The sequence below is a fragment of the Nelumbo nucifera genome, chromosome 1, assembly GCF_055504915.1.
Source record: "Nelumbo nucifera cultivar China Antique chromosome 1, China Antique-T2T, whole genome shotgun sequence".
NCBI lineage: Eukaryota > Viridiplantae > Streptophyta > Magnoliopsida > Proteales > Nelumbonaceae > Nelumbo > Nelumbo nucifera.
In genome coordinates, this window is record NC_142649.1 from 201,060,034 (window position 1) to 201,082,788 (window position 22,755).

General features: G+C 37.4%; 1 protein-coding gene across 2 annotated transcripts; it reads left to right on the forward strand.

Moving 5' to 3' along the window:
* The first annotated feature begins 307 nt into the window (after positions 1-307).
* On the forward strand, positions 308-21,911 carry LOC104610476 (protein ARABIDILLO 1-like). Of its 2 annotated transcripts, none has more exons than XR_016080922.1 (12): positions 308-2,348; positions 2,446-2,604; positions 2,683-2,763; positions 2,876-3,007; positions 4,979-5,106; positions 5,805-5,892; positions 7,725-7,819; positions 17,754-17,817; positions 19,575-19,750; positions 20,360-20,581; positions 20,881-20,944; positions 21,038-21,088. XR_016080922.1 is itself a non-coding variant. In XM_010277104.3 (12 exons), the coding sequence occupies exons 1-12, from the start codon at positions 999-1,001 to the stop codon at positions 21,445-21,447; spliced, it is 2,757 nt and encodes a 918-aa protein (XP_010275406.1). In that variant the 5' UTR covers positions 308-998; the 3' UTR covers positions 21,448-21,911. The 2 variants fall into 2 exon arrangements, 1 of the variants encoding a protein (XP_010275406.1); XM_010277104.3 differs by lacking the exon at positions 20,881-20,944 and adding an exon at positions 21,271-21,911 and having other exon boundaries at positions 21,038-21,122.
* The last annotated feature ends 844 nt before the right edge of the window (positions 21,912-22,755 follow it).

Below are 22,755 nucleotides of genomic sequence, written 5' to 3' on the forward strand. Positions count from 1 at the left end.
AAATAATTAATAAGATGCTTTGGAAAATCGTGAATAATAATAGGGCTGCAGTTTGCCAAGTACTCAAAGGTTTTTTTTAACCCCCCAACCATAACATGGATTGTAGGAATAAAAATCCTCGTTCTATCAAATATCAATGATCACCCACAGATGGGGATATGCAAGGCATGCATTTGAGATTTTACTCCACTTCACATAATATCTTTTGCCACTCTGGGTTAGATAACTATTTGTATTTGCTTTAGAAGTAAAATTAGTTTTGTTTTGAAAGATAAAGATTAAAAACCCAAAATTAGCTGGTAACAACAGGAGAGGCGTCCACGATTTTATAATCACAATCCATCTACACGCACGAAATTGGGAACAAGAATCCCAATTGCAACCGCCGGCTCCCCAGCCTCTCACACCTCATGGCGTAACTCCATGCCTGTCTGTGTCGCTACCACTCCTGTTCCTGTTTGGAGCATTACAAGAAAGGGGGAGAGGGGCAGATAATTGCTTTGAGGGTTTGGCTTTCGTCTCTCTCGTTACCACTCGGGCTTCAATTCTCTCCAATCCTTTCTCAGCTTCATCTCCCCTCTCCCTCTTTCCTCTCAACCCCATAAAACCCCGCGTTACGACATCTTGCCTCCTCCAGAATGGCGGAAATTGCTTATTGTTTTAGCTCGAAAGGTTAGGGTTTTAAGCAGGCATCGATGGGACTTAAGGAACCGGAGAGGTTGCTGCTGCTGCTGCTATCCGCCATTTATTTTTCTTCCACAAAAGGATATTAGAAATTAAGAGCGAAGATTTTCTGGATTCTGAATTTGCTCTCACTCGTGTATTCTACGGTGTGTGGGTCTATCTATACAACTTGTAAATTTGTTCGTCTTTGCAATTCAATTTCTTGCTCGAGGATTAGGGTTTTGTAGGTGCTAGGATTTTCCTTTTAGTGTTTTTTATTTTAGGTCAAATTGTTCTGGTAGGCTGTGTGAATTCATAGTTCGTTTGATTGAGAGATGAGTCGGAGAGTGAGGAGGAAGGGGGCACAATCAAAGGACAAAGAGAAGACAATTTTGCAGAGTTATTCCGAAAATTTCGATGGGCCTTCCAGCTTATTAGAGAAGGTGGAGGTCGATTGGACTAGCTTGCCTGATGATACCGTAGTTCAGTTGTTTTCTTGTCTGAATTATCGAGACCGCGCAAGTTTGTCTTCAACCTGTCGAACGTGGAGGGCTTTGGGCTCCTCTCCTTGTTTATGGAATTCATTGGATCTTCGTGCTCATAAGTGTGATGCTGCCACTGCGGCTTCCCTTGCTTCTCGCTGTGCTAAGCTTCAGAAACTCCGGTTCCGGGGGGCTGAGTCTGCCAATGCAATAATGAATCTCCAGGCAAAGGGTCTGCGGGAAATTAGTGGTGATTTCTGCCGTGAGATTACTGATGCAACTCTCTCAGTGATGGCAGCAAGACACGAGGCACTTGAGAGCCTCCAGCTTGGTCCAGATGCTTGTGAGAGGATCAGTAGTGATGCTATCAAAGCAGTTGCTCTCTGTTGTCCTTTGTTGAAGAGGCTGCGGCTTTCGGGAATTCGGGATATTGATGCAGATGCCATTAATGCATTGGCAAGGCATTGTGGCCAATTGTCAGAGATTGGTTTCATGGACTGTACAAATTTTGACGAGGCAGCATTGGGGAATGTAGTGTCTCTTCGTTTCCTTTCTGTTGCGGGGATAAGAAATATGGAATGGAGTTCAGCATCACAAATTTGGAATAAACTGCCAAGCTTGACTGGTTTAGATGTTTCAAGAACCGATATTAGTGCAAGTGCTGTTTCAAGATTGTTGTCATCATCACAAAGCTTGAAGGTCATGTGCGCTCTGAACTGTCCTCTTATTGAAGATGGTACCTATACAGCATATAACCATAAAGGTAAGTTGTTACTTGCCCTTTTCAATGACATTTTCAAAGGAGTGGCTTCATTATTTGGCGACATTACAAACAAAGAGAGGACTGTATTTTCGGATTGGAGGATTTCAAAGAATGGGGATAAAAGCTTGAATGAGATTATGACTTGGCTTGAATGGATTCTATCGCATGCACTTCTACGTATTGCGGAGGTCAATCCACAGCTCTTGGATAGTTTTTGGCTCAGACAAGGGGCTGCACTTTTGCTCAGTTTAATCCAGAGTTCGCAAGAGGATGTTCAAGAAAGAGCTGCTACTGGACTTGCTACTTTTGTGGTGATTGATGATGAGAATGCTACTGTTGATTGTGGAAGAGCTGAAGCAGTCATGCGAGATGGTGGAATACATTTGCTTTTAGATCTTGCAAGATCTTGTCGGGAAGGTCTTCAGTCTGAAGCAGCAAAGGCAAGATTCTATTAATCTTGACCATTTTTGAGATCAATTTCCTGTATGTAATCATTGATAAATTGTTTTAACTGTTCTGAACTTTTGAGAGGTACAGGCTATAGCAAACTTGTCTGTGAATGCAAAAGTAGCAAAAACTGTAGCAGAAGAAGGAGGAATCAATATACTTGCTGATCTGGCAAGATCTATGAATAGATTAGTTGCTGAAGAGGCAGCTGGTGGACTTTGGAATCTATCTGTGGGAGAAGAGCACAAGGTTGTCTGTTATGCAACTTATTATGCAGTTATCCTCCTGTCCTGAAGTTTCTATTCATATTGATTTTCCTTTTTTCAGGGTGCCATCGCTGAAGCAGGAGGTGTAAAAGCTTTAGTGGATCTCATTTTTAAATGGCCCTCTGGTGGGGATGGAGTTCTTGTATGTTTCTTGCATATGATTGCCACATTTTGAAAAACTTTGTTTTATAAAGAGATGGGTGCTGCATTGTTATGGATGTAAGTTGAATTCATGCTTGTTTGCCCGATGCCAGGAGCGTGCTGCTGGTGCCTTAGCAAATTTAGCAGCTGATGACAAATGTAGCATGGAAGTTGCACTGGCAGGTGGTGTTCATGCCTTGGTGATGCTTGCTCGATCATGCAAGTTTGAGGGAGTGCAAGAGCAGGTAGAACTGATCTGTTCCTACTGTTTGAGAAGTAGTCACTTTTTATATTTGTTGTATATGCATATGAACTGATTCTAATTCTCAATTGCTTTTATTTGGTTCTACTTTAGTAGTTATTGATTTCACTGGCCTAGGGTTTAGGATATTGTCCTTATACTGATTCTAGCCACTTGCATTATGATGATGAATCCAAGTACTTTAGAAGCAATAAGTTTGTCTGCTCAAGTTCCTGATGTCCTGGTAATTTCTTCTTATGCTTGATTTTGGTCATATTGGTTGAAAAAAAGAATAAAGTTGCAAACTTTAATCTTAAATCTCAAGATCTCCATGCATTTCTTGTTATGTTTATTTCTAAAAAATTATTTCATACTTATCAAAGAAAAAAACAAATGCTTCATGTGCACAACTGCACATATTGCTCCTTTTAATTGATAACCTATAAACAAGGGTTGCCAATCGATACTGATAAAAAAAAGCCTGTCAATTGATTTCCTCTACTGGAAGCCATCTTGCTCCCTTTAATCTCTAGCAATCTACTCACAGTTGTTGGTTCATTGGTGTCCAAACTTGTTCCAAGTGATCCACTTTATATGGTTGGACATCTAGCACTAATTGGGGAGGCAATATACATACAAATGTTGGCCTATTGGTGGCCAAACTTGTTCCAAGTAATCCACTTTACTAGCCCAATCAACTTTCTGTGGAAAAGTGGAACCACCCAGAAGTGTCCATGTAGTGTTCAATGTCGTTTCCTACAAATATTGTGCTTGACATTGGTATACTAGGCACATGCAGGTATCGGAGTATCATAACTCAATTTAATCATATTAGGCAAAACAAACAAAGCCTTAGTGTGTGCCCTTGTTGATCCTTGATACACAACTTTCCCCTATGTTCATCCTCAGATTAGAGACATCCTAAAAAATTCCTTAGATTATTCAGATTGGCTCCTTCACAAAATAAGATTGTCATCTACAAATTGCAAATGGCTTACTACTACATAATTCCTCCCTACCCTCCATCCTCTAATCAAGTTATCCAAGTCAGCCAATCCTATCCTTTCTAGTTTTTCCACTCATCCATCTCAGCATATGCATTTCTACCACATTCATTTTCTGGACATGTTGTTTCTTGACTACCCAACACTTTGCTCCATGCCTCATAGCTGGCCTTACAACTATTTTATAGAATTTTCCTTTTAATCCAATAGATGTTTGCCTATCACATAAAACTCCAGATGCATCCTTCCATTTTACCCATCCCACCCTTGTTATGAATTATTGAACCAAGGTACCAAAAATGGGTCACATTGAGTTAGCTTTTGGTCCCTAATCCTAAGTGTACCCAGAGTTGCACTCCCATTATTATTAAATTCACGTGCCATATATTTTGTCCCACTTACTTTAAAACCTCTTGTTTCTAAGACATTTTCCATAAACTTAATTTTGCATTTAATCCTCCGTAGATTCATCAATTAAAACGATGTCATCAGCAAACAACATGTATCATGGGACATCCTCCTGAATGTGTTTAGTCAATTCATCCATGATCAATGCAAATAAAGAAGGGCAAGTTGTTGATCCTTGGTGAAGGCTCATCGTAACTGTTAAATCTGATGTCCCTCCCACATTGGTTGTTGCACCATCAATCATACGTATCCTTAATTAGGTTTATATGCTTATTTTGATCCCCTTTTCTTTTCCAAGTCTCTTCATTAATATCAAGTGCAAATATACAAAGATTATATTTTGAACGAGCACATATAAATCTCATTTGCAACAGTTCATTGGCCTTGAAAATAAGTCAATTTCTTTTTTCATGTTTTTTTTTGGGAAATTTCTCCTTATATTCCATTCTTATTTAGTCAATATAAAAATCAGGAGTTCAAGAACAGGGGCCATAATATCATATGCTAATGGCATAATTTATTCCTATTTGAGAATTAATGATCTGTTACTCATCAATGTGTAGGCTGCTCGTGCATTAGCTAATTTGGCTGCACATGGAGATAGCAACAGTAATAATGCTGCAGTTGGACAAGAAGCAGGTGCACTTGAAGCACTGGTGCAGCTTACATGCTCTCACCACGAAGGTGTCAGGTAATTTAATTACATTTCATAGTTAGTTTTGTTTCTGGAATTATTTTTGATCACTAACAAGATTAAAAGCATTTCGTTGCTAGAAATGTATCATGATATGTAACTCCTTCCAGTGCTGGTGCTGCGATGACAATTGACAAACGCCAATATGCTTTGTTTAACTAACACTGAATCATATTGCTCTTTGTGCCATCATAAGATATTAGTCTAACATAATTGGTAATGGCTACACAAATATTTTCTGCAATTTTGTTCTCATTCCCGTGTGTCCAAGAAATACTGCTTCACTCCCATGCATCCTTCACTGATTTGCATTCTTAGGTAGTTATTTTAATGCATTTGCTAATACTTTTGGTTATGGGTTTTTAATAAATGATGATCTGCATCTTACATGTTTTGGGTTTCTGAACACTTTTTACACAATTATTTTTTTTTGATGAATCTTTTTACACAATTATTTATCTCACTATCTTAATTGAAATGTGGAAACATATAATGTACAAGCTTGGTATAAATTTTTCAATCTGTCTTTTGAAATCTGGCCTACCTGTTTATAACACTGTTACATTATGGAATTTCAGTTGTTTACTCTAAACTATATGTATTTTTAGTTTTTTACTTGGTCTTCCTGGACCAAATATTGCCTTCCTTTGTCAATGTTTTCTTATTACACACTGTTGTATTTACACATGAAACAGGCAAGAGGCTGCTGGTGCTTTGTGGAATTTATCATTTGATGACAGAAACCGAGAAGCAATTGCTGCAGCTGGTGGTGTTGAGGCTTTGGTAGATATCTATATCCTTGTTATCTGAGCCAGACTATCCATTGTACTAAAAAAATTGTTTATTATACATTCTTTCATATGCATATTCGATGTCTCATCATCCAGAAAAGGAAAATTAAGTAGATATCTTGCTATATTAGCCTTGGTTACATTGTTCTGCCTTCAGAAGTTTGCATTCCATTTCTTATGGACATACTTGACTGAAGCCATCTGAAATGCCTCTGAAGATAAAATTGCATCAATAACATATCTGCAGATGCATAATCTTCTAACAGCACAACTTTTAACTATAGAATCTATATGTCAATTCATTAGCCAACTGATGGACCTAAGTGAGCAAGATGGCATGGATTCTATGAACACAACAGGAGTCTTTCTTGATATTTATCTCTTTTTTTTTGATAAGTAAAGAATCATATTCCATTAATTCAAAGAATGGTTACATGAGAATCCCCTTAGAGAGGTGCGAGGTGCTGCCTCTCCATACAGAAAACACAAAAACTACATCAAAAAGTGCATGACTGTTAAAAAACACAAATTACAGTTGCACCCAGAACAATGTTTCCCTGTTTGTCCCTTGTTTTGCCAAGACATCAGCAAATTCATTAGCTGATCTCCCAACCCACTGTACTGTTACAGACATATTTCTTGTCAGCCATTTGAATTTCTTTATCTCATTCTTGTAGTCCCACGTGACATCCCCCGGATTATTTAACCAGTTCACCACTGTCTTAGAGTCCCCTTCAACTAGAAGCTGCTCCACATCCGTTTGTTTTGCAAGAACTATTCCTTGTATTGCAACTAACAACTCTGCCCGAATAGAGTTCCCAACACCTGAAGGGCCAGAGTATAGTAAGACAGCCTCTCCAGCCTCATTCCTCAGTACACCTCCCAACCCAGAGGGACCCGGGTTGCCCTGGCTACTCCCATCAAAATTCAGCTTCAAAGAACCGTGAGGAGGGGGGACCCAGCTTATCATTACCTTTACCTTGGAGGAGGAGCAGCTTCCTACTGATAACCAATCCCTCCCAACAGTCAGTAAAGGAGAAATGATCAAACAAGTCCAGAGTCTTTAACCAATATATTGCCTTATCCATAATGCAGTCCTTCAAGGCCTGACTGCTCCTCCCCTTTTCCTGGAAGATCCTGGCATTCCTTTCTTCCCAAATTGTCCATAACAGTTTGATATTTATCTCTTTTTAACTATCAAATATTATGTGTTGCTTGAGTCTCCTTTAACAATGATTTGAAAGGACAATGGACTTTGAGATCTTTAGACCTTTAAGGAGGAAAAAGAAAACTGTCTCTATTCAAACCACCATAGCTTATTATCAGGCACAGAAAGATGTTTTAATATTTGTGCAAATGTTGCCAATCCTCATAGGCTTGAGATGCCCTGAGAATCTAGCATAGCAAAAGTTGCACTTAGATGAATTTGTAGGAAAGAAGACCAAGAAGTGGTAGAGGTTTCTATTTTTCACATGAAGGTACAATTTCAATGCCTGCTCCCACCTATTGATATGCTGTTATACCCTTGAATTTCTGGTGACAGCCAAAAGGAAGCTGAGCTGTTCGTCATACATATTAGGTGCAAAATTGGTTTTCCTATTTAGCTTATATGGGAAGGAGCCATTACTTGGTGTGATGGTAAAATCTCAGGCTGGCAAGGATGAAAATACGGATTCAAGTCTGAAGGTGGCCATTTTGTGCAAAAAAGAAATGCAATGGCTTTTTTTTTTTTATTTTCTTTTTCAGAAATGGTTGTTGTAGAACATAGTCTATGAATAACTTTCCTATATGTACAATTGAAGATTGATTCTCAATTTTGTTTAGGTTTCTCTTGCACAAACTTGCTCAAATGCTTCCCAAGGTCTACAAGAAAGGGCTGCTGGTGCTTTGTGGGGATTGTCAGTATCTGAAGCTAATAGGTAAGGCCAAAAAATTGTAATTAGTCATTGGGTTATGCATCTTTCTTACACATTTGTAATCAGAGAACTAATTTTTCCTGTATACCACAGTGGTATGCTGTTGATTGAGGTGTGCACTATTTTTCTCATTGCAGGTCTCTTTTTAGTGTTATACTGAACATGCATGATTAACAATTCTCACAGCTCATCTCTCACCATGTTGTTTGAAGCTCTTTCTCATTCTCACTTCATTCATGCACTAGCAAGATCCATTGGGAACCCTCAGTGTTTTAAAAGCGAAAGGCGCACAAAAAGCGACAGGTTCCAAATGCGCCTGAGGCGCAAGGCGCAAGGCGCAAGGCGAGGCCTCGCCGCGCGTGCCATTTTAAGAAAGGCGCACAAAATAAAAAAAAACTAAAAAAACTAAAAAAATAGAAAAAAATAGAAAAAATGTAGAAATTCTAAGAAATCAGGAAAATATAAAAAAAGTTAATTACTTAATTATTAGCTCAATTGGTTAGAATTCGATACTTAGATTTTTAGACATTACTCATTTAGAGGTAATGTAATCAGCTTATCAGAAATCTGAAGTTAATGAATCAGGAAAATATGCAAATATGCAATCATCAATGATCAATCTTGAATCTACAGAAATAAAAATTAGAGATAAACTCATAAACTGATAAAGTATGAAATCAGCAATGGTTCAATATAAAAATTAATAAATCAGCATGATTAAATATAAAAGAATTATAGAATATGCAAATGCAATCAGCATTAAATAAAAAAGAATTAAAGAATATGAAATCATCAATGATTCAATTGGTTAATCGGGAAAATATGCAATAAGTAGTTAAGTACAGAATTAAGAAATCAGCAATAATGAAGTTAACACTTAAAAGAATTAAAGAATATGAGTATATGACAATATGAGCACAACCTATGGTCCTATACAAACATTAGATAATCAGCATTAATGAAGTTAACACTTAAAAGACACTTACCTCTTGGTATCAGTATCCTCTCCATGGCTCACACCGTTACACTCACACGTAACAAAATCAATATAAAAATTAATCATCGCAACGTATATTTCAAAAAACAAGCTATATATTAAGTATTTAAATATGCAATATCAATTTTCTAATATAAAAAAAGGTTCTTTCATCAATCATCATTCCAGCATTGCATAACCTATACAAAAAGCAAGTTTATTGCCTATACAAAATCTCAAAATCATATATTCTCATATGTCCATTGACTCCATTCATCCATTCTTGATTCTTTTTTCCTCAAGATTCCAGCATTCATTCTTCCTCATTGTTTCCCTCTTCTTCATTTGGAAATTCCATATCATCTTCATACTCATCAGATTTTGACAAGCGACGTGGAGGAAGGAAAATCTTGATTAAATTGATTTAACAAGATATGAGGTATTTATACATGAGTTACAACTGTTATAATAGAGTGCTACATGTGGCAAGTGGGACAACTGTCATAACTAATGTTGTTATCCCAATTGTCATAACTAACATCGTTATCCCAACACCCCCCCCCTTTAAGGTGGAGCATCTTTGATGCCCAACTTGGATAAATGAGTGTGGAAGCGATCGGTGGAGATGGCCTTGGTGAATAGATTGGCCGATTGAGAAATGCTTGACACGTGAGCAGTGAGTAGGTCTCCACGTTGGATTAGATCACGAGCAAAGTGACAATCAATTTCTATGTGTTTTGTACGTTTATGGAAGATTGGGTTTGCTGCAATGTGGAGAGTTGCTTTACTATCACAATGGAGGGTTGGAGGCTCGGTGAGTATGATAGTGAGCTCAGCAAGTATTCTCTGTAGCCAGACTAGTTCAGAGGAGGCAGCAGCCATGGCCCTGTATCCGGCTTCTGTTGAGGAGCGGGAAACCGTGTGTTGCTTCTTAGTTTTCCATGAAAGAGGTGAGTCTCCAAGCAGGGTGAGGTATCCCGTGGTAGAACGACGGGTAAGAGGGCAACTGGCCTAGTCTGAGTCACAGAAGCCATGCAACTGAATGGTGCTCGTGGCAGAGAAGAAGATGCCAGTAGAGATGGTGCCTTTGATGTAACGGACCACTTGGAGAGCAGCATTAAAGTGTTCTTGGCGAGGATCATGCATGAACTGGCTTAGGTAATTAATAGCAAAACAAAGATCCGGGTGAGTTGCTGTGAGGTATACAAGGCGACCTACAAGACGGCGAAATTGTGCCGGATCAGAGCATGGGGGGCTGGAATCATCAACAAAGTGATTTTGTTGCTCCATTGGAGTTAAACATGGTTTGCAATCTTGAAGCCCTGTGTCATGCACAATGTCTAGAGCATATTTGTGCTGACTGAAGAAAATGCCAGATGTAGAGTGGGTTACTTCAAGGCCTAAGAAGAACCGTAACAACCTGAGATCCTTGATGCCAAATTGTTCATCAATGTGCTTCTTGAGAGATGTGATCCGAGCCTGGTCATCACCAGTGATGATGACATCATCCACATACACAAGTACAATCACAAATGAGGAGTTGGAGCAGGCAGTAAAGAGAGAATAATCATTGGAAGATTGCTGGAACCCCAAGGATGTAAGGGTGTGAGTGAATTTTGCAAATCACATGCGGGAAGCTTGCTTGAGACCATATAAAGATTTTTGAAGTTTGCAAACATATTTTGGCTCTGGAGTCTCAAAACACTGTGGAATTGTCATGTAGACCTCTTCATGGAGGTCTCCATGTAGGAAGGCTTATCCACATACACAAGTACAACCACAAATGAGGAGTTGGAGCAGGCAGTAAAGAGAGAATAATCATTGGAAGATTGCTGGAACCCCAAGGATGCAAGGGCGTGAGTGAATTTTGCAAACCACATGCGGGAAGCTTGCTTGAGACTATATAAAGATTTTTGAAGTTTGCAAACATATTTTGGCTCTGGAGTCTCAAAACACTGTGGAATTGTCATGTAGACCTCTTCATGGAGGTCTCCATGTAGGAAGGCATTATTGACATCTAATTGGTGAAGGTCCCAACCTTTGATGATGGCTACAACAAGGAGACAATGAACAATAGCTAATTTGGCAACTGGAGTAAAGGTGTCATGGTAGTCAAGACCTTCAATTTGTGTATTGCCCTCTGCAACAAGTCGTGCCTTGAAGCACTTAATGGAGCCATTTGCTTTGTATTTAATTTTGTAGACCCACTTGGAGCCAATGGGATGTTTGCCAGGGGTAGGGGTACAACTGTCCAAGTATTATTTCTTTCAAGAGCAGAAATTTCATCTGCCATAGCTTGTCGCCAGCGGGAATCTCGGGCAGCTTGTGTTTTGGGTTCAACTTCTAAGGCAGCATGGTTGGATTGTGAGAGTGAGGAGGGTAGTTGGTAAATGTAGTCATTGAGGTGAGCAGGGATGGGGGCTTGGCGATGGGGTCGTTGAGAATGAGTGATGGGTGGAACTGAAGAGGGGGCTGAAGTAATGGGTTGGGTCACATCAATGGTGGTGGGCTGAGTAGCAATGGTGTGTGTGTGTGTGTTCATTAGACGGGGCAGATGTATGTGGGTAATCACAGTCATCAGAGGGATGTGGAGGAAGTGGAACCACTGTTGATGATTTAGTTACAGGTGATGGGCCATCATGAAAAGGAAACCGATCTTCATAGAATACAACATCTCGGCTTGTGAAGATGCGTTGTGTTTCGAGGCTGTAAACCCGATAGCCTTTTTTGCCATGTGGGTAGCCCACAAATATACAAGGTTCAGCCCGGGCAGCAAATTTGTCCAAGGGTCGGGGAATGACTTGAACATGGCATAGGCAACCGAATGCCTTCAAATGGTCATAAGAAGGTGGTTGATGAAATAACATTTCATAAGGAGAAACATTTGATAGTAAGGGTGTGGGCAGCAAATTGATTATGTGGACTACAGTGAGTAGATCTTCATTCTTCAAGCCTTTTAAACAAAGCTGGCTGAAATAAATGTGTCACCCATTCATTCTTCATTTCCATAATCTTCTTCCTCATCTTCTTCATTTGGAAGTTCAACTTCATCATCCTCCTCATCATCAATATTATAGTCTCCCAAGGCCTCTTCCAATTCTTCTTCCTCAATCTCTTCATCTTCTAAATGAAGTTGAGAACTTTAACCCCCTCTAGACACTTGCATTGGCTGATGTTGCTGCTCTTGCATGAGAAGTTGAAGCTACACTTGAACCTCTATTTTTTGTGCTCCTTATTGGCTGTTTGACTCCCGAAGCAAGAGCCATATCTCCCCATGTTAAAGAATCATCGTCGAATACCAAATCGCTTTCAGCTCCACCATCTTCATGTGCCATCTCCTCTAATAACCATTCGTTACTTTCATCTATATCTTTCAAAGATATAGGGTCAGTGACACTACGTGAATCAAAGTTTTCTTTAAGCAATTGGTTAAACTTAATGAATACTAAGTCATTCAAGCGCTTTTGATCCAATCGATTCCTTTTTTTTTGGTGTGGATTTGCATGAATTCATAAAACATAAGATTGATTAATAAAATTAAAGTTTAAAACTAAACGTATCAACATGTAATGGATTATAAAATATAAAAAATATAATGTTAAAATCTTAAGTATAGTTTTAATTACATGCTCAAATACGCTCCAATTTCTTTCACATCTAGATGCACTGCATGTCAAACTAAGAACTTTAATTGCAATCTTTTGTAAATTTGGAACTGAAACACCATATGAAACCCACCAATCAGCTGTAAAAAATTAAATAATAACAAAATATTAATTAAAATTTTATTAAATAAATAAAAAATGCTAAATAATTAAATAAACAAACTATTAAGTCAATGTTACTTACCCGGTGCTTTTACCTTTCTTTGCCAAATAGCCATATCAAGACCAAAAACACCCTCTGCATTTTTATATTTGCTTATCTCATCAGTGATTGCGTTGATCTTGTTTTTGTCCTTCTCAAACAATTCAATTACTTTATAAAGCCCAGTGATGATTTCTTCATCTGAATCAATCCTTTCATCATCGTCATAGTAAAACTCTGGATTTAAATATAAGCCTGCTGCGTGCAATGGTTGGTGGAGTTGACACTCCCACCTCTTATCAATGATTTTAAAAATGTGTTTATATTTTTCCTCATTTCCACTAAATGCACTTGCAATGGCTTCCTTTGCCCTATCCATGGCTTCATAAATGTAACCTATTGAAGGCTTGTTCCCATGGTCTACCAATCTCAAGACCCGCACAAGTGGACTACACACTTTAGGTGTGAAGATGATGTTGTTCCAAAAAGTGGGCATCGTCATTGTCTCCCCTACCCTTTTCCCCTTTATTTCTTTTACCCACTTACTTTCATTCTAATCCTTTGAATTAAAAAGATCTCTCAAGTTCTATTTATAAATGCTTTGTAGAGTGAGAAAGGAAGTGGCAAAGTGGGTCTTTGCTGGCCAGAGTAATTCTCTCTGGTTTGTGTACTTCCTCATTAAATTTAACAAGCCCAGATGATTATAAATATATCCTGTTAGTGCAATAGCCCTTTCAATTGTTTTCCTTACAACTGACAACATTCCAATATCTTCCAAATCAAATCCAAACAGTGGGCAGCACATGGGGTACAAGTTAGATGAGGATGTTTTGCCGTAAAAAAATTTCCCTAAAAAGCAAATAGCATAATAAAATAGTCAAACATGTTTAAATTGAAAAGTTAAAGACTACAAAAAATAACTATCAAATAACAATAAAGCAATTATAAAAAGTAAAAAAATTTACTAGCTAAAACATAGTTTGAAGCATTGTCTGTGATCACTTGAAGAACATTCTTTGCCCCTATTTTCTCCACCATCTTGTCAAGTAATAAAAACAACCTTTCAGCTGTTTTCACCTCATTTGAAGCAAGCATCAATACTTTCAATAAACATGGTCCCACCACGATGATGGACCAAAAAGTTTTGAGGGTCCTATCTTTTCTGTCTGTCCACCCATTAGACATTAAAGAACAGTCCCATTTTTCCCACGCCTCCTTGTGGTGTTGCAGTAATGTCTTTGTGTGTTCCACTTCTTTTTTCAAAAGAGGAATTCACATCTCATAATAACTTGGGACTTTGTATCCCGACCCATATTGTCTAATTGCCTCTGCCATTGCTTCAAAACTTTTTAAAGGAATACCCACTTGATAGAACCATATAGCAATGTGTATATAAAGTTGTTCTCTTGCCTCTTTGTTTATGCATCGCTAATGGTTGTTTGCATCAAATTTTTCTGCTCCCTTCTCATTTCCACAACTTGTTCTAGGTTAGGTGTAGAAATAAATCTATCCATGGGGCCCCTTTGTCGTTTTATGGGTGGTGGCATACTGGGTTTAGAACATGATTCCTTAAACCCCGACCCTGAAGACCTAGTATTTGAAGATGCACTTACACTACCACTATGCTTCACACCAGATTTCCCTTGGCCATTAACTCCAAGTATGTGAACTTCATCTCCCAAAACATCTTCGTCTTCGATCATGTTCTCAAAGTCATCAAAATCTACAATGCGACCACTCTCTTCTTTCATAGGTTTTTTTTTTTTTGTTCATATAAGCCAAGATCTCTTCCCTAACACTTTTAGGACATTTAGTATAAGCTTTTGTGTTCCTCCTACCACCAACAATGTGTTTCTTGTCTCTATAAATTCCTCCATTAGCAACTTTTCCACAGAAATTACATGTCACTGCATTGGTGTTCTTGGAATCTTGCAAGTGACAATATTTCCAAGTTGGATCCCTTCTATTTCCTTGAGTTCCTTGGCTTTCTTCTTGACTAGCACCCATATCAGCCATTTTCTTATTAAATATTGACGGAAGCAGTGAAGCACCTTAACCTTAAATCAATAAATCCATGAAAAAAATTTAAATTAACATAACTATTAAGTTATGAGTATAATTATATTGACAATATAAAAAAATAACTAAACACAGATACAGAAGACCTATAGAATATTAGTGTATTTACCTGAACCGAATGTGATGTGAATCCCCGATACTTCAAGATCACACCACAGTAAAACCTATTATGAGTCTAATACAGAATCATTGTTTTAGTATAAAAATTAGAGAAAAAAAAGAATAAAATTAGTAGCAAAAAGAAAAAAATAATGTGTAAAATGATAAAATCATTGGAAGAAAGAAAGAAAAATAAATGGAACTTGAACCACTGTTTTCGGTGTAAAACTGATGAAGAATACAGTGGAAAGAAAAAAGAACACTAAGAAAGAAATAAAGAAAATAAGGGGGAAGAAGAAGAAAAGGGCTGGAGCCATGGAGGCCCTGTTTTCAGTGCAAATAGCAAACCAATGGAACTGTGGAAGAATAAAAAAATAAAGGGGTGGAGCCCCTGTTTTCAGTGGAAGAAGAAGGGGCAAGGCCCCTGTTTTTAGCGAAAAACAGTGAAGAAAAAATAGAAAGAAAGAAAGAAAGAAAGAAAGAAAGAAAGAAAGAAAGAAGGGGCGGAGCCCCTGTTTTCAGTGCAAAACAGTGAAAAAGAAAAAAATAGAAAGGAAGAAAGAAAGAGGAAGAAGAATCTATAAAAAAAAACAGAAAGAGGAAGAAGGAGCGGAGCCCCTGTTCAGTGCAAAACAGTGAATAAAAAAAATATAAAGGAAGAAAGAAAGAGGAAGAAGAAGGGGTGGGCGGAGCCCCTGTTTTTGGTGCAAAACAGTGAAGAATGAAAAAAAAGTAAGAAAGAAAGTGGAAGAAGAAGAAGGGGCAGAGCCCCTATTTCTGGTGCAAAACTGTGAAGAAAAAAAATAGAAAGTAAGAAATAAAGAGGAGGAAGAAGGGGAAGAGCCCCTGTTTTCGGTGCAAAATAGTGAAGAATAAAAAAAAGAAAGAAAGAAAGAGTAGAAAGAAGGGGCAGAGACGCTGTTTTCAGTGCAAAACAGTGAAGAAAAAATAGAAAGAACGAAAGAGGAAGAAGAAGGGCCGGAACCCCTGTTTTTAGTGCAAAACAGTGAAAAAGAAAAAAAAATAGAAAGGAAGAAAGAAAGAGGAAGAAGAAGAAGAAGGGGCGGAGCCCTTGTTTTCGGTGCAAAAACAGTGAAGAAAGAAAGAAAGAAAGAAAGAAAGAAAGAAAAAAAGAAGGGGCGGAGAAAGAAAGAAAGAAGAAGAAGTTACCGATTTTTGATTGAATGTGCCACTGGTAGATTGAAAAATGGATTGAATCTGGATTCTGGGCCTGGATGATCAAGAAGGTTTGTGCATGGAGCCTTGGATTAGAGTTCGATGATCAGACTTCTTTTGCTTTTTTGGGAAGTTTTGATTCATTTCCCATTATTTTTTTTATTATTTTACTATATGGTATGCAACAAGTTTAAAAGAATAGAATAAAAATAACTTTTATACATGATAATAACTATCTATAAACTAAACCATAGAGAATTAAACAAAAAAATTTGAATACATGCATAAGGTGCTTGCCTAGGCCGCCTGGCGCCTAGCCTGAGGCGCTCGCCTAGGACCTGAAATGCGCCTCACCTCTACGCCTAGGCACACCTAAGGCACGACTTTTAAAACATTGGGTTTGCTTTAAGGGCCTTTGTAGGGTTGATCTCAGTGATTTAAAAGGTGCGCCTCGGCGCACCTCAAAGGCGCAATTTGGTATGCGCCTCGCCCAGGTCCTAGGCACATCCCTTTCAAAAGGCGCACCCTGGGCATGCTCCTTTTTAAAATTTGTGTTTTTTGCTTTTTTTGAGTCTAACGGCTAGGAGTCCTCAGACCCTCGACCACGCCCCTCGAGGCAAGCCTGAACAAGTCTATGTTAGGGTTTGAAATTCTTATTTCTCACATAAACAATAATGATTTTATAACTTTCATTGCCTTTTTGAATGAATGAAATATCTTCTTAAAGGCAATGGAAGTTATAAAATCATTATTTTTTATGTGAGAAATAAGAATTTCAAACCCTAACATAGACTTGTTCAGGCTTGACTTGAGGAGTGTGGTACAAAAGCGGCTCATAGAATCAAGAATGCAATATGTTTTACATCACATTAGCTACTTGAAGCAATGCAATTAAGGGAAAAAAGAGATTGTGGGTTTTACATGCTTGAAAATGCTTTATATGTTTGCTTTTATTTTTAAATTTTCATTTGAATATGCTTTACGTGTTATGTTTATGTATTTTAATTTTAGATAATAGTTTTTTTTAAAACATTTATTTTAAAATTTAAGTTTATATTTTTTTATTAACATTATGCTTAATATTTTTTGATTTTTTTTTAAATTTTGGCATTTCTTTTGAATTTTCTAACTTTTTTTTTTGTAGTTTTGCACCTTGCGCTTTTTTTGCACTTTGCGCTTTTAAAACATTTGGGTGATCTCATAGGATTAGGAATGCAACTATGCAAGATGTTTAATACACACTAGCTACTTTTTTTTTTGAAATAAAAAATATCACACTGGCTACTTGAAGTAATGCAACTAGAAGACAAATAAATAGATTGGAAGTTTGACATGTTTGATTATCAAATTCTCGAAGCACTATAAGCACTTGGCTACATATGCCTGCTTTAACTTCTATGGTCACTTTGAGTATGTTATGTTTATGTATTTTAATTTTAGCCAATGGGAATTTCAAAACATTTAACTATTTTAATGTTCAAGTTTATATTTTTTTTTATGTATCACTTTTTAATTTTGTTTTTATTTTATGGATTTTTTTTTTCAAAAATTTGCACCTTTCTTAAGAAGGGTTTATTCCTTGTGCCTTGAGTACTTAAAAGCCCTTGCATTTTTCTTGTGCCTTGTGCTTTTAAAGCACCGGCTCCAACAACTTTCTCATCATTTTCTATTATATTATTAGCATAGCCGGCCATAGTTTCATGTTATGATATCTTTACCTATTAAATGTGCTGTTAAATTTGTTAGGAAGAGTTAATTTGTGACGTTCCTAATATTGTTCTCAATTTTCTTCTTAAACAGCATTGCCATTGGACGAGAAGGTGGGGTTGCACCTCTAATAGCGCTGGCACGCTCAGAAGCTGAAGTAAGTATTGCACCTCTATGTTCAGAAGTGTTTTTATATATTTTTGTTTTTTGTCTTCCTTTGTTTTTAGAGTATATATTTGCAAAAAATTTGAGTCATTCATCCAGAAAACATGCATTCTTTTCATAGAAAGGCATTCTCTAGTCCCTCCTTATTTTACATAACAAAATGCATGGAAAGTGCTTTTCCTGAAATAATGCACATGTTCTGGAAAGTGACTTACGACTCCAATTCCCTGTTTCTACTCATTGATATGCAAACATAATCCATTCTTTTTAAGAAAAAAAACGTTTTTTTCCTACTTATTTTACATAATAAGAATGCTTGGGGAGTACTTAGAGGTCAAGGATTCAAAATTAGTGTTTTCTTTTAAAACTTAAGGCCATATGCTATTCATATGTTGGCTATAATTTTTAGCTGACGTATAAAACACATCCACATGATTTATATGCAACAATCTTCTGCATATAATTAAGGAAAGTCACCTCCCAAGTGACTTAGTCATGCATTGGGTTTAACCTCGGAGATAATCAGAGGTATTACTGTTGACATGATTATTAGATTCTTGGGTGTTATTGTTGGTTACCAATATTTGCTCTTACAGATACAAGATTTCATTGGAGTCAAAATCCCTCTAGTGAAACCACAGTCAAACTTGATTCCCCTCATCGGAACCATGGTTAAACATGGTATTAGTGGGTATTCCTTATCCTTAGGTAATTTAGCATCAGGTTTAAGGTTCCCAATCACTAATGGTCGCTCTTCTTTATATTCATAGCTGGGATCCAGGTGACGTTAATCCTACTTACGGTTGTGCCCCGTGGAAAGGTATCCAAAGTGCCAAATCATATATATATATATATATTTTTGAAATGAATAGATATAAAATTGGGGATGGTATGAGGGTAAGGTTTTTGGATGACCTCTGGTTTGATGAAAATAGGTTGAAAGCGGTTTACCCTGTTTTATTTGATTTAGCTGTCAACAAGGAAGCTTGGGCGACTTTTTAAAATGGTATAGCAGTGTGGTCTCCTTCTTTCAGGAGGAACTTAAACAACTGGGAGGTGGAGCAACCGACTGATCTGCTACAAAAGCTCTACAGTTTTATCTCAAACAGATAAGGGAAAGTTGACAAAAGAGAATGGAGATGGTGTAAGGATGGCAGGTTTTCAGTTAAGTCTTTCTGTAGTAGTTTGGTGGAGATGGGGGAAAAGTAGTTTCCCTTGGAAAAGTGTTTGGTATAAAGCTTCTCCAAACAGCAGTTTTATTGTTTAGAAAATGATGCATGGGTCTGTTTTATTCCTTTTGTAATAAGAGCAGTGATTTTTTGAGTTCCTGAGAAGTTTGTAGTTAATATGGTCTTGGATTTTTTTTTCTTTTTCTTTTTTTTTTCTCAGTGATTCATTATCCCTTTTTTTGATTTTAATAAGGGTGACAATTCCTGACTTGATCCATGCATCCTCCTCATTAACTTAGTGGTTTGTATAAGAATTTAAGAATTTATAATGGGTGGTGGGTAACACCGTACACCATCAGACGACCTCTGTCCTCTTTCACTTATGCTGGGTGGGTGTGGGTTGGGTAGGTTCAGTGGATGGGTCACCCCCATTTAGGTGCTCCATGCAGATGGGTGTTAAATGGCTGGTTTGTAGCCCAAACCACATCTCTTCAATTGCGACTGGTAACACACTGCCTGCTGGAAGTGAGAAGACTTAATATTATGGACCTTTAAATTTTTGGTGTTTTTTCTTTTGCAGGATGTCCATGAGACTGCAGCAGGGGCATTATGGAATCTTGCTTTCAATCCGGGAAATGCTCTACGTATAGTTGAGGAAGGGGGAGTTCCAGCCCTTGTTAATCTTTGTTCATCATCAGTTTCAAAAATGGCACGATTCATGGCGGCACTTGCATTGGCTTACATGTTTGATGGAAGGTAAATGATCATCTTTGGTCATCAATCATGCAAGAAGATTGTTTCGTAAGTATCAGACTTTGACATGTGGTAGAGTGTATGTCAGGACCCATCATATACCCATAGTTGTCAAGGCGACGCCTAGGTGACAAGGCGCCCTTTGAGGTTCGCCTTGCCTAACTGCCAAGCAGTTTTGTACTATGTATTGTAAAATACTTTTTTATTCTTTATTTTTTGACATAATAATTATAAAATAGGCACTATTAAACTAAAATATTCATCTTGTGTGTTTATATACTAATTTCTTTTTATTATTTTCTTATTTGTTAGGATTTAATCAATACAAACATTGCTAAATGCTGTATTGAACCCTCAAAGACATTAAAACCTGAACCAATAAGGAAGAACTTAAAATTGTCTAATCAACAAATTTTGTCTACTACTACTATGAAAATTATGAATAATTATTAAGGAGATATGGCTACTCGCCTTGGTGCCTTGAAAAGTATGCATATACCTTCCATTAGGTATTCCAAATTTGCATCGGTAAATGTTGCTGAATAAGACTATTTGTTTCATGTTGGTGTAATGGCCTCAATATAGTCTGGATTGTGTGGATCTTTTGTACAGAATGGATGAAGTTGCCTTGATTGGGTCATCGTCTGAAGGTAGTTCGAAGAGTATAAGCTTAGATGGTGCTAGAAGGATGGCATTGAAGAATATTGAAACTTTTGTGCGTACATTTTCTGATCAACAAACCTTTTATGCTGCGGCTGCTTCATCTGCCCCTGCATCCTTGGCCCAAGTTGCTGAAGCAGCACGTATACAAGAAGCAGGACATCTGAGATGCAGGTTTTTTATTTTTGTTTTATGCTTTCTTATAAATGTTTTCAATTCATTTGTCTGCATTTGTGTTCTTGTGTTTATGTGTGTATGGTGGTAACTGGGGTGTGGTTACATTTTGTCTGGAAAGGCAACCAATTTAAACTGTTTTACCTGGTTAAATTGTCACATGCTATTCCCATTTGTTCTACAATTGTTTTTTTTTTCTGCAAAAGTTGTCTAGTCCTTGTTAAAGTTAATTAGCTGATTAATATGTTAATCTACTTGTTGTTTTGTGTATGCATGTGCTTTCGTAACCATATGCGAAGGTAAATATATCCTTTGTTGATGAATGCTTCTTCTTTAACTAGGAAAAGAAAAGAAGAATCGAAGGTCAATTTTAACATCCACTTGTAATATACTAACCATTTTATTCTGTCAATGCCATTTTCTTTAGTTTAATTTAATTAACCTTTTTCCCCTCAGTGGAGCTGAGATTGGACGTTTTGTTGCCATGCTTCGTAATCCTTCTTCTATCCTTAAGGCATGTGCATCTTTTGCTCTTCTCCAGGTAAACAGAGAATTTGCCATCCAGTGACCTTGCTTTATATTTAATTTTCTCTCAGTTATATGTACCGGTACTTGTTGGAGTGGATATTCTACGATTCTGAAGAGATGATAAACTCGTTGGCTTTAATGGATTTTCCCTTTTATTGCAGTTTACCATTCCAGGCGGCAGGCATGCAATGCACCATGCAAGCCTCTTGCAGAAGGCAGGTGCAGCGCGGGTACTACGTGCTGCTGCTGCAGCAGCCACAGCCCCCATTGAAGCCAAAATCTTTGCGAGAATTGTACTTCGAAATCTTGAGCACCACCATGTGGAGGCTTCCATTTAAAGATTGACTGGGTAGATGGAAAAATTTTCAACCTCACTCATCGATGTAGGTCAAGCTCGATCGTGTATTGTCGTAGCCTTCTGCTCTTGGTGACCTTAGTGCTGCAGAATATGTTCTGCCCCATGTAAAACTAAAACAGTCAAGAACTGAAGCATGGTGTCATCTCAGTTGGATTTCTCTCTGGACAACAGTTTGTGCTCAATGGAACATGTCTCTTTAGAAACGGTAAAGAAGGGTGGTGGTTAGGTCTTTTCTTTCTTTTTCTTTTTTTTTCTTTTTAAATTCTGAGCTATTTTTGGTGGTTTGGTTTGGTGTGGATGTGATTTACTTTCTTTTTCTTTGCATGTACCCAAGTACCGGGTGGCGTTACTTTTTTTTTGCATTTCTGTATTCATTGTGACAATGTGGTCTAACATAATTATAAGATAGAAAGCTATTTGAGACTTGAGATGTTGGTAGAAAAATTACCATTATCAGTCAAGATTGGTTTATTTATTTATTTCTTTTTTGTTTCGTAAACAGAGGAATGATAGGTGGCCTGGCCAAATTAGAACGGTTCCATCATACCCATCATAAATGTGATAGAAACTTGTGTCTCAAATCCAGTCATCCAGATGCCTCAGCTATTTCCACAAAAAAAAAAATGTAAAATTTCCGATTAGTATGCAACAATTCAGTCAGTACCTGAATTTTCAAAATGTGTCAATCCAGTACCTGTTATTGTTATTGACCAGCCGTTCAGTGGCATTTGAAAAAGACACAAATACCCCTTGAATGTTATCTAATTTTCTTTATCAACTATTAAAAACATTGACAAAAAATGAATAGTCATAAATCTTTGCTTCTTCTATTTAAGAAAGTTGGGGTCACTGGAATATCCAGGAGGAGGCAAGGGTTTGAGACTGTTTATTTTTTGTCAACATTTGTATGGTTGATAAAGAAAATTAAATGACATTTAAAGGACATTTATGCCTTTTTCAAATGCCACTTAATAGATGGCGGTAGGTACTGAATTGACACATTTTAAAAGTTCGAGTATTGAATTATTGCATTTTAAAGTTTGGAGACCAAAATAGCATTAGGCCCATGGGTCAAGCACTGACTGATTTTTGTTAACCTCAGTTTTAATTCGATTAGATTAGATATATATTATTTTTATGTTTTTGGTTGGTGAAAAACTATACTCTTATTTCTTATGGTGTTTGGCCTTTGCTCAACAGGAAGACCGAAAAGAAGAAAAAGGCGGCCTTGAAGCTAGCTGTTGGCATATCTTGACCTCCTTGTAATATTTTCAATGGCAAGTTCCAC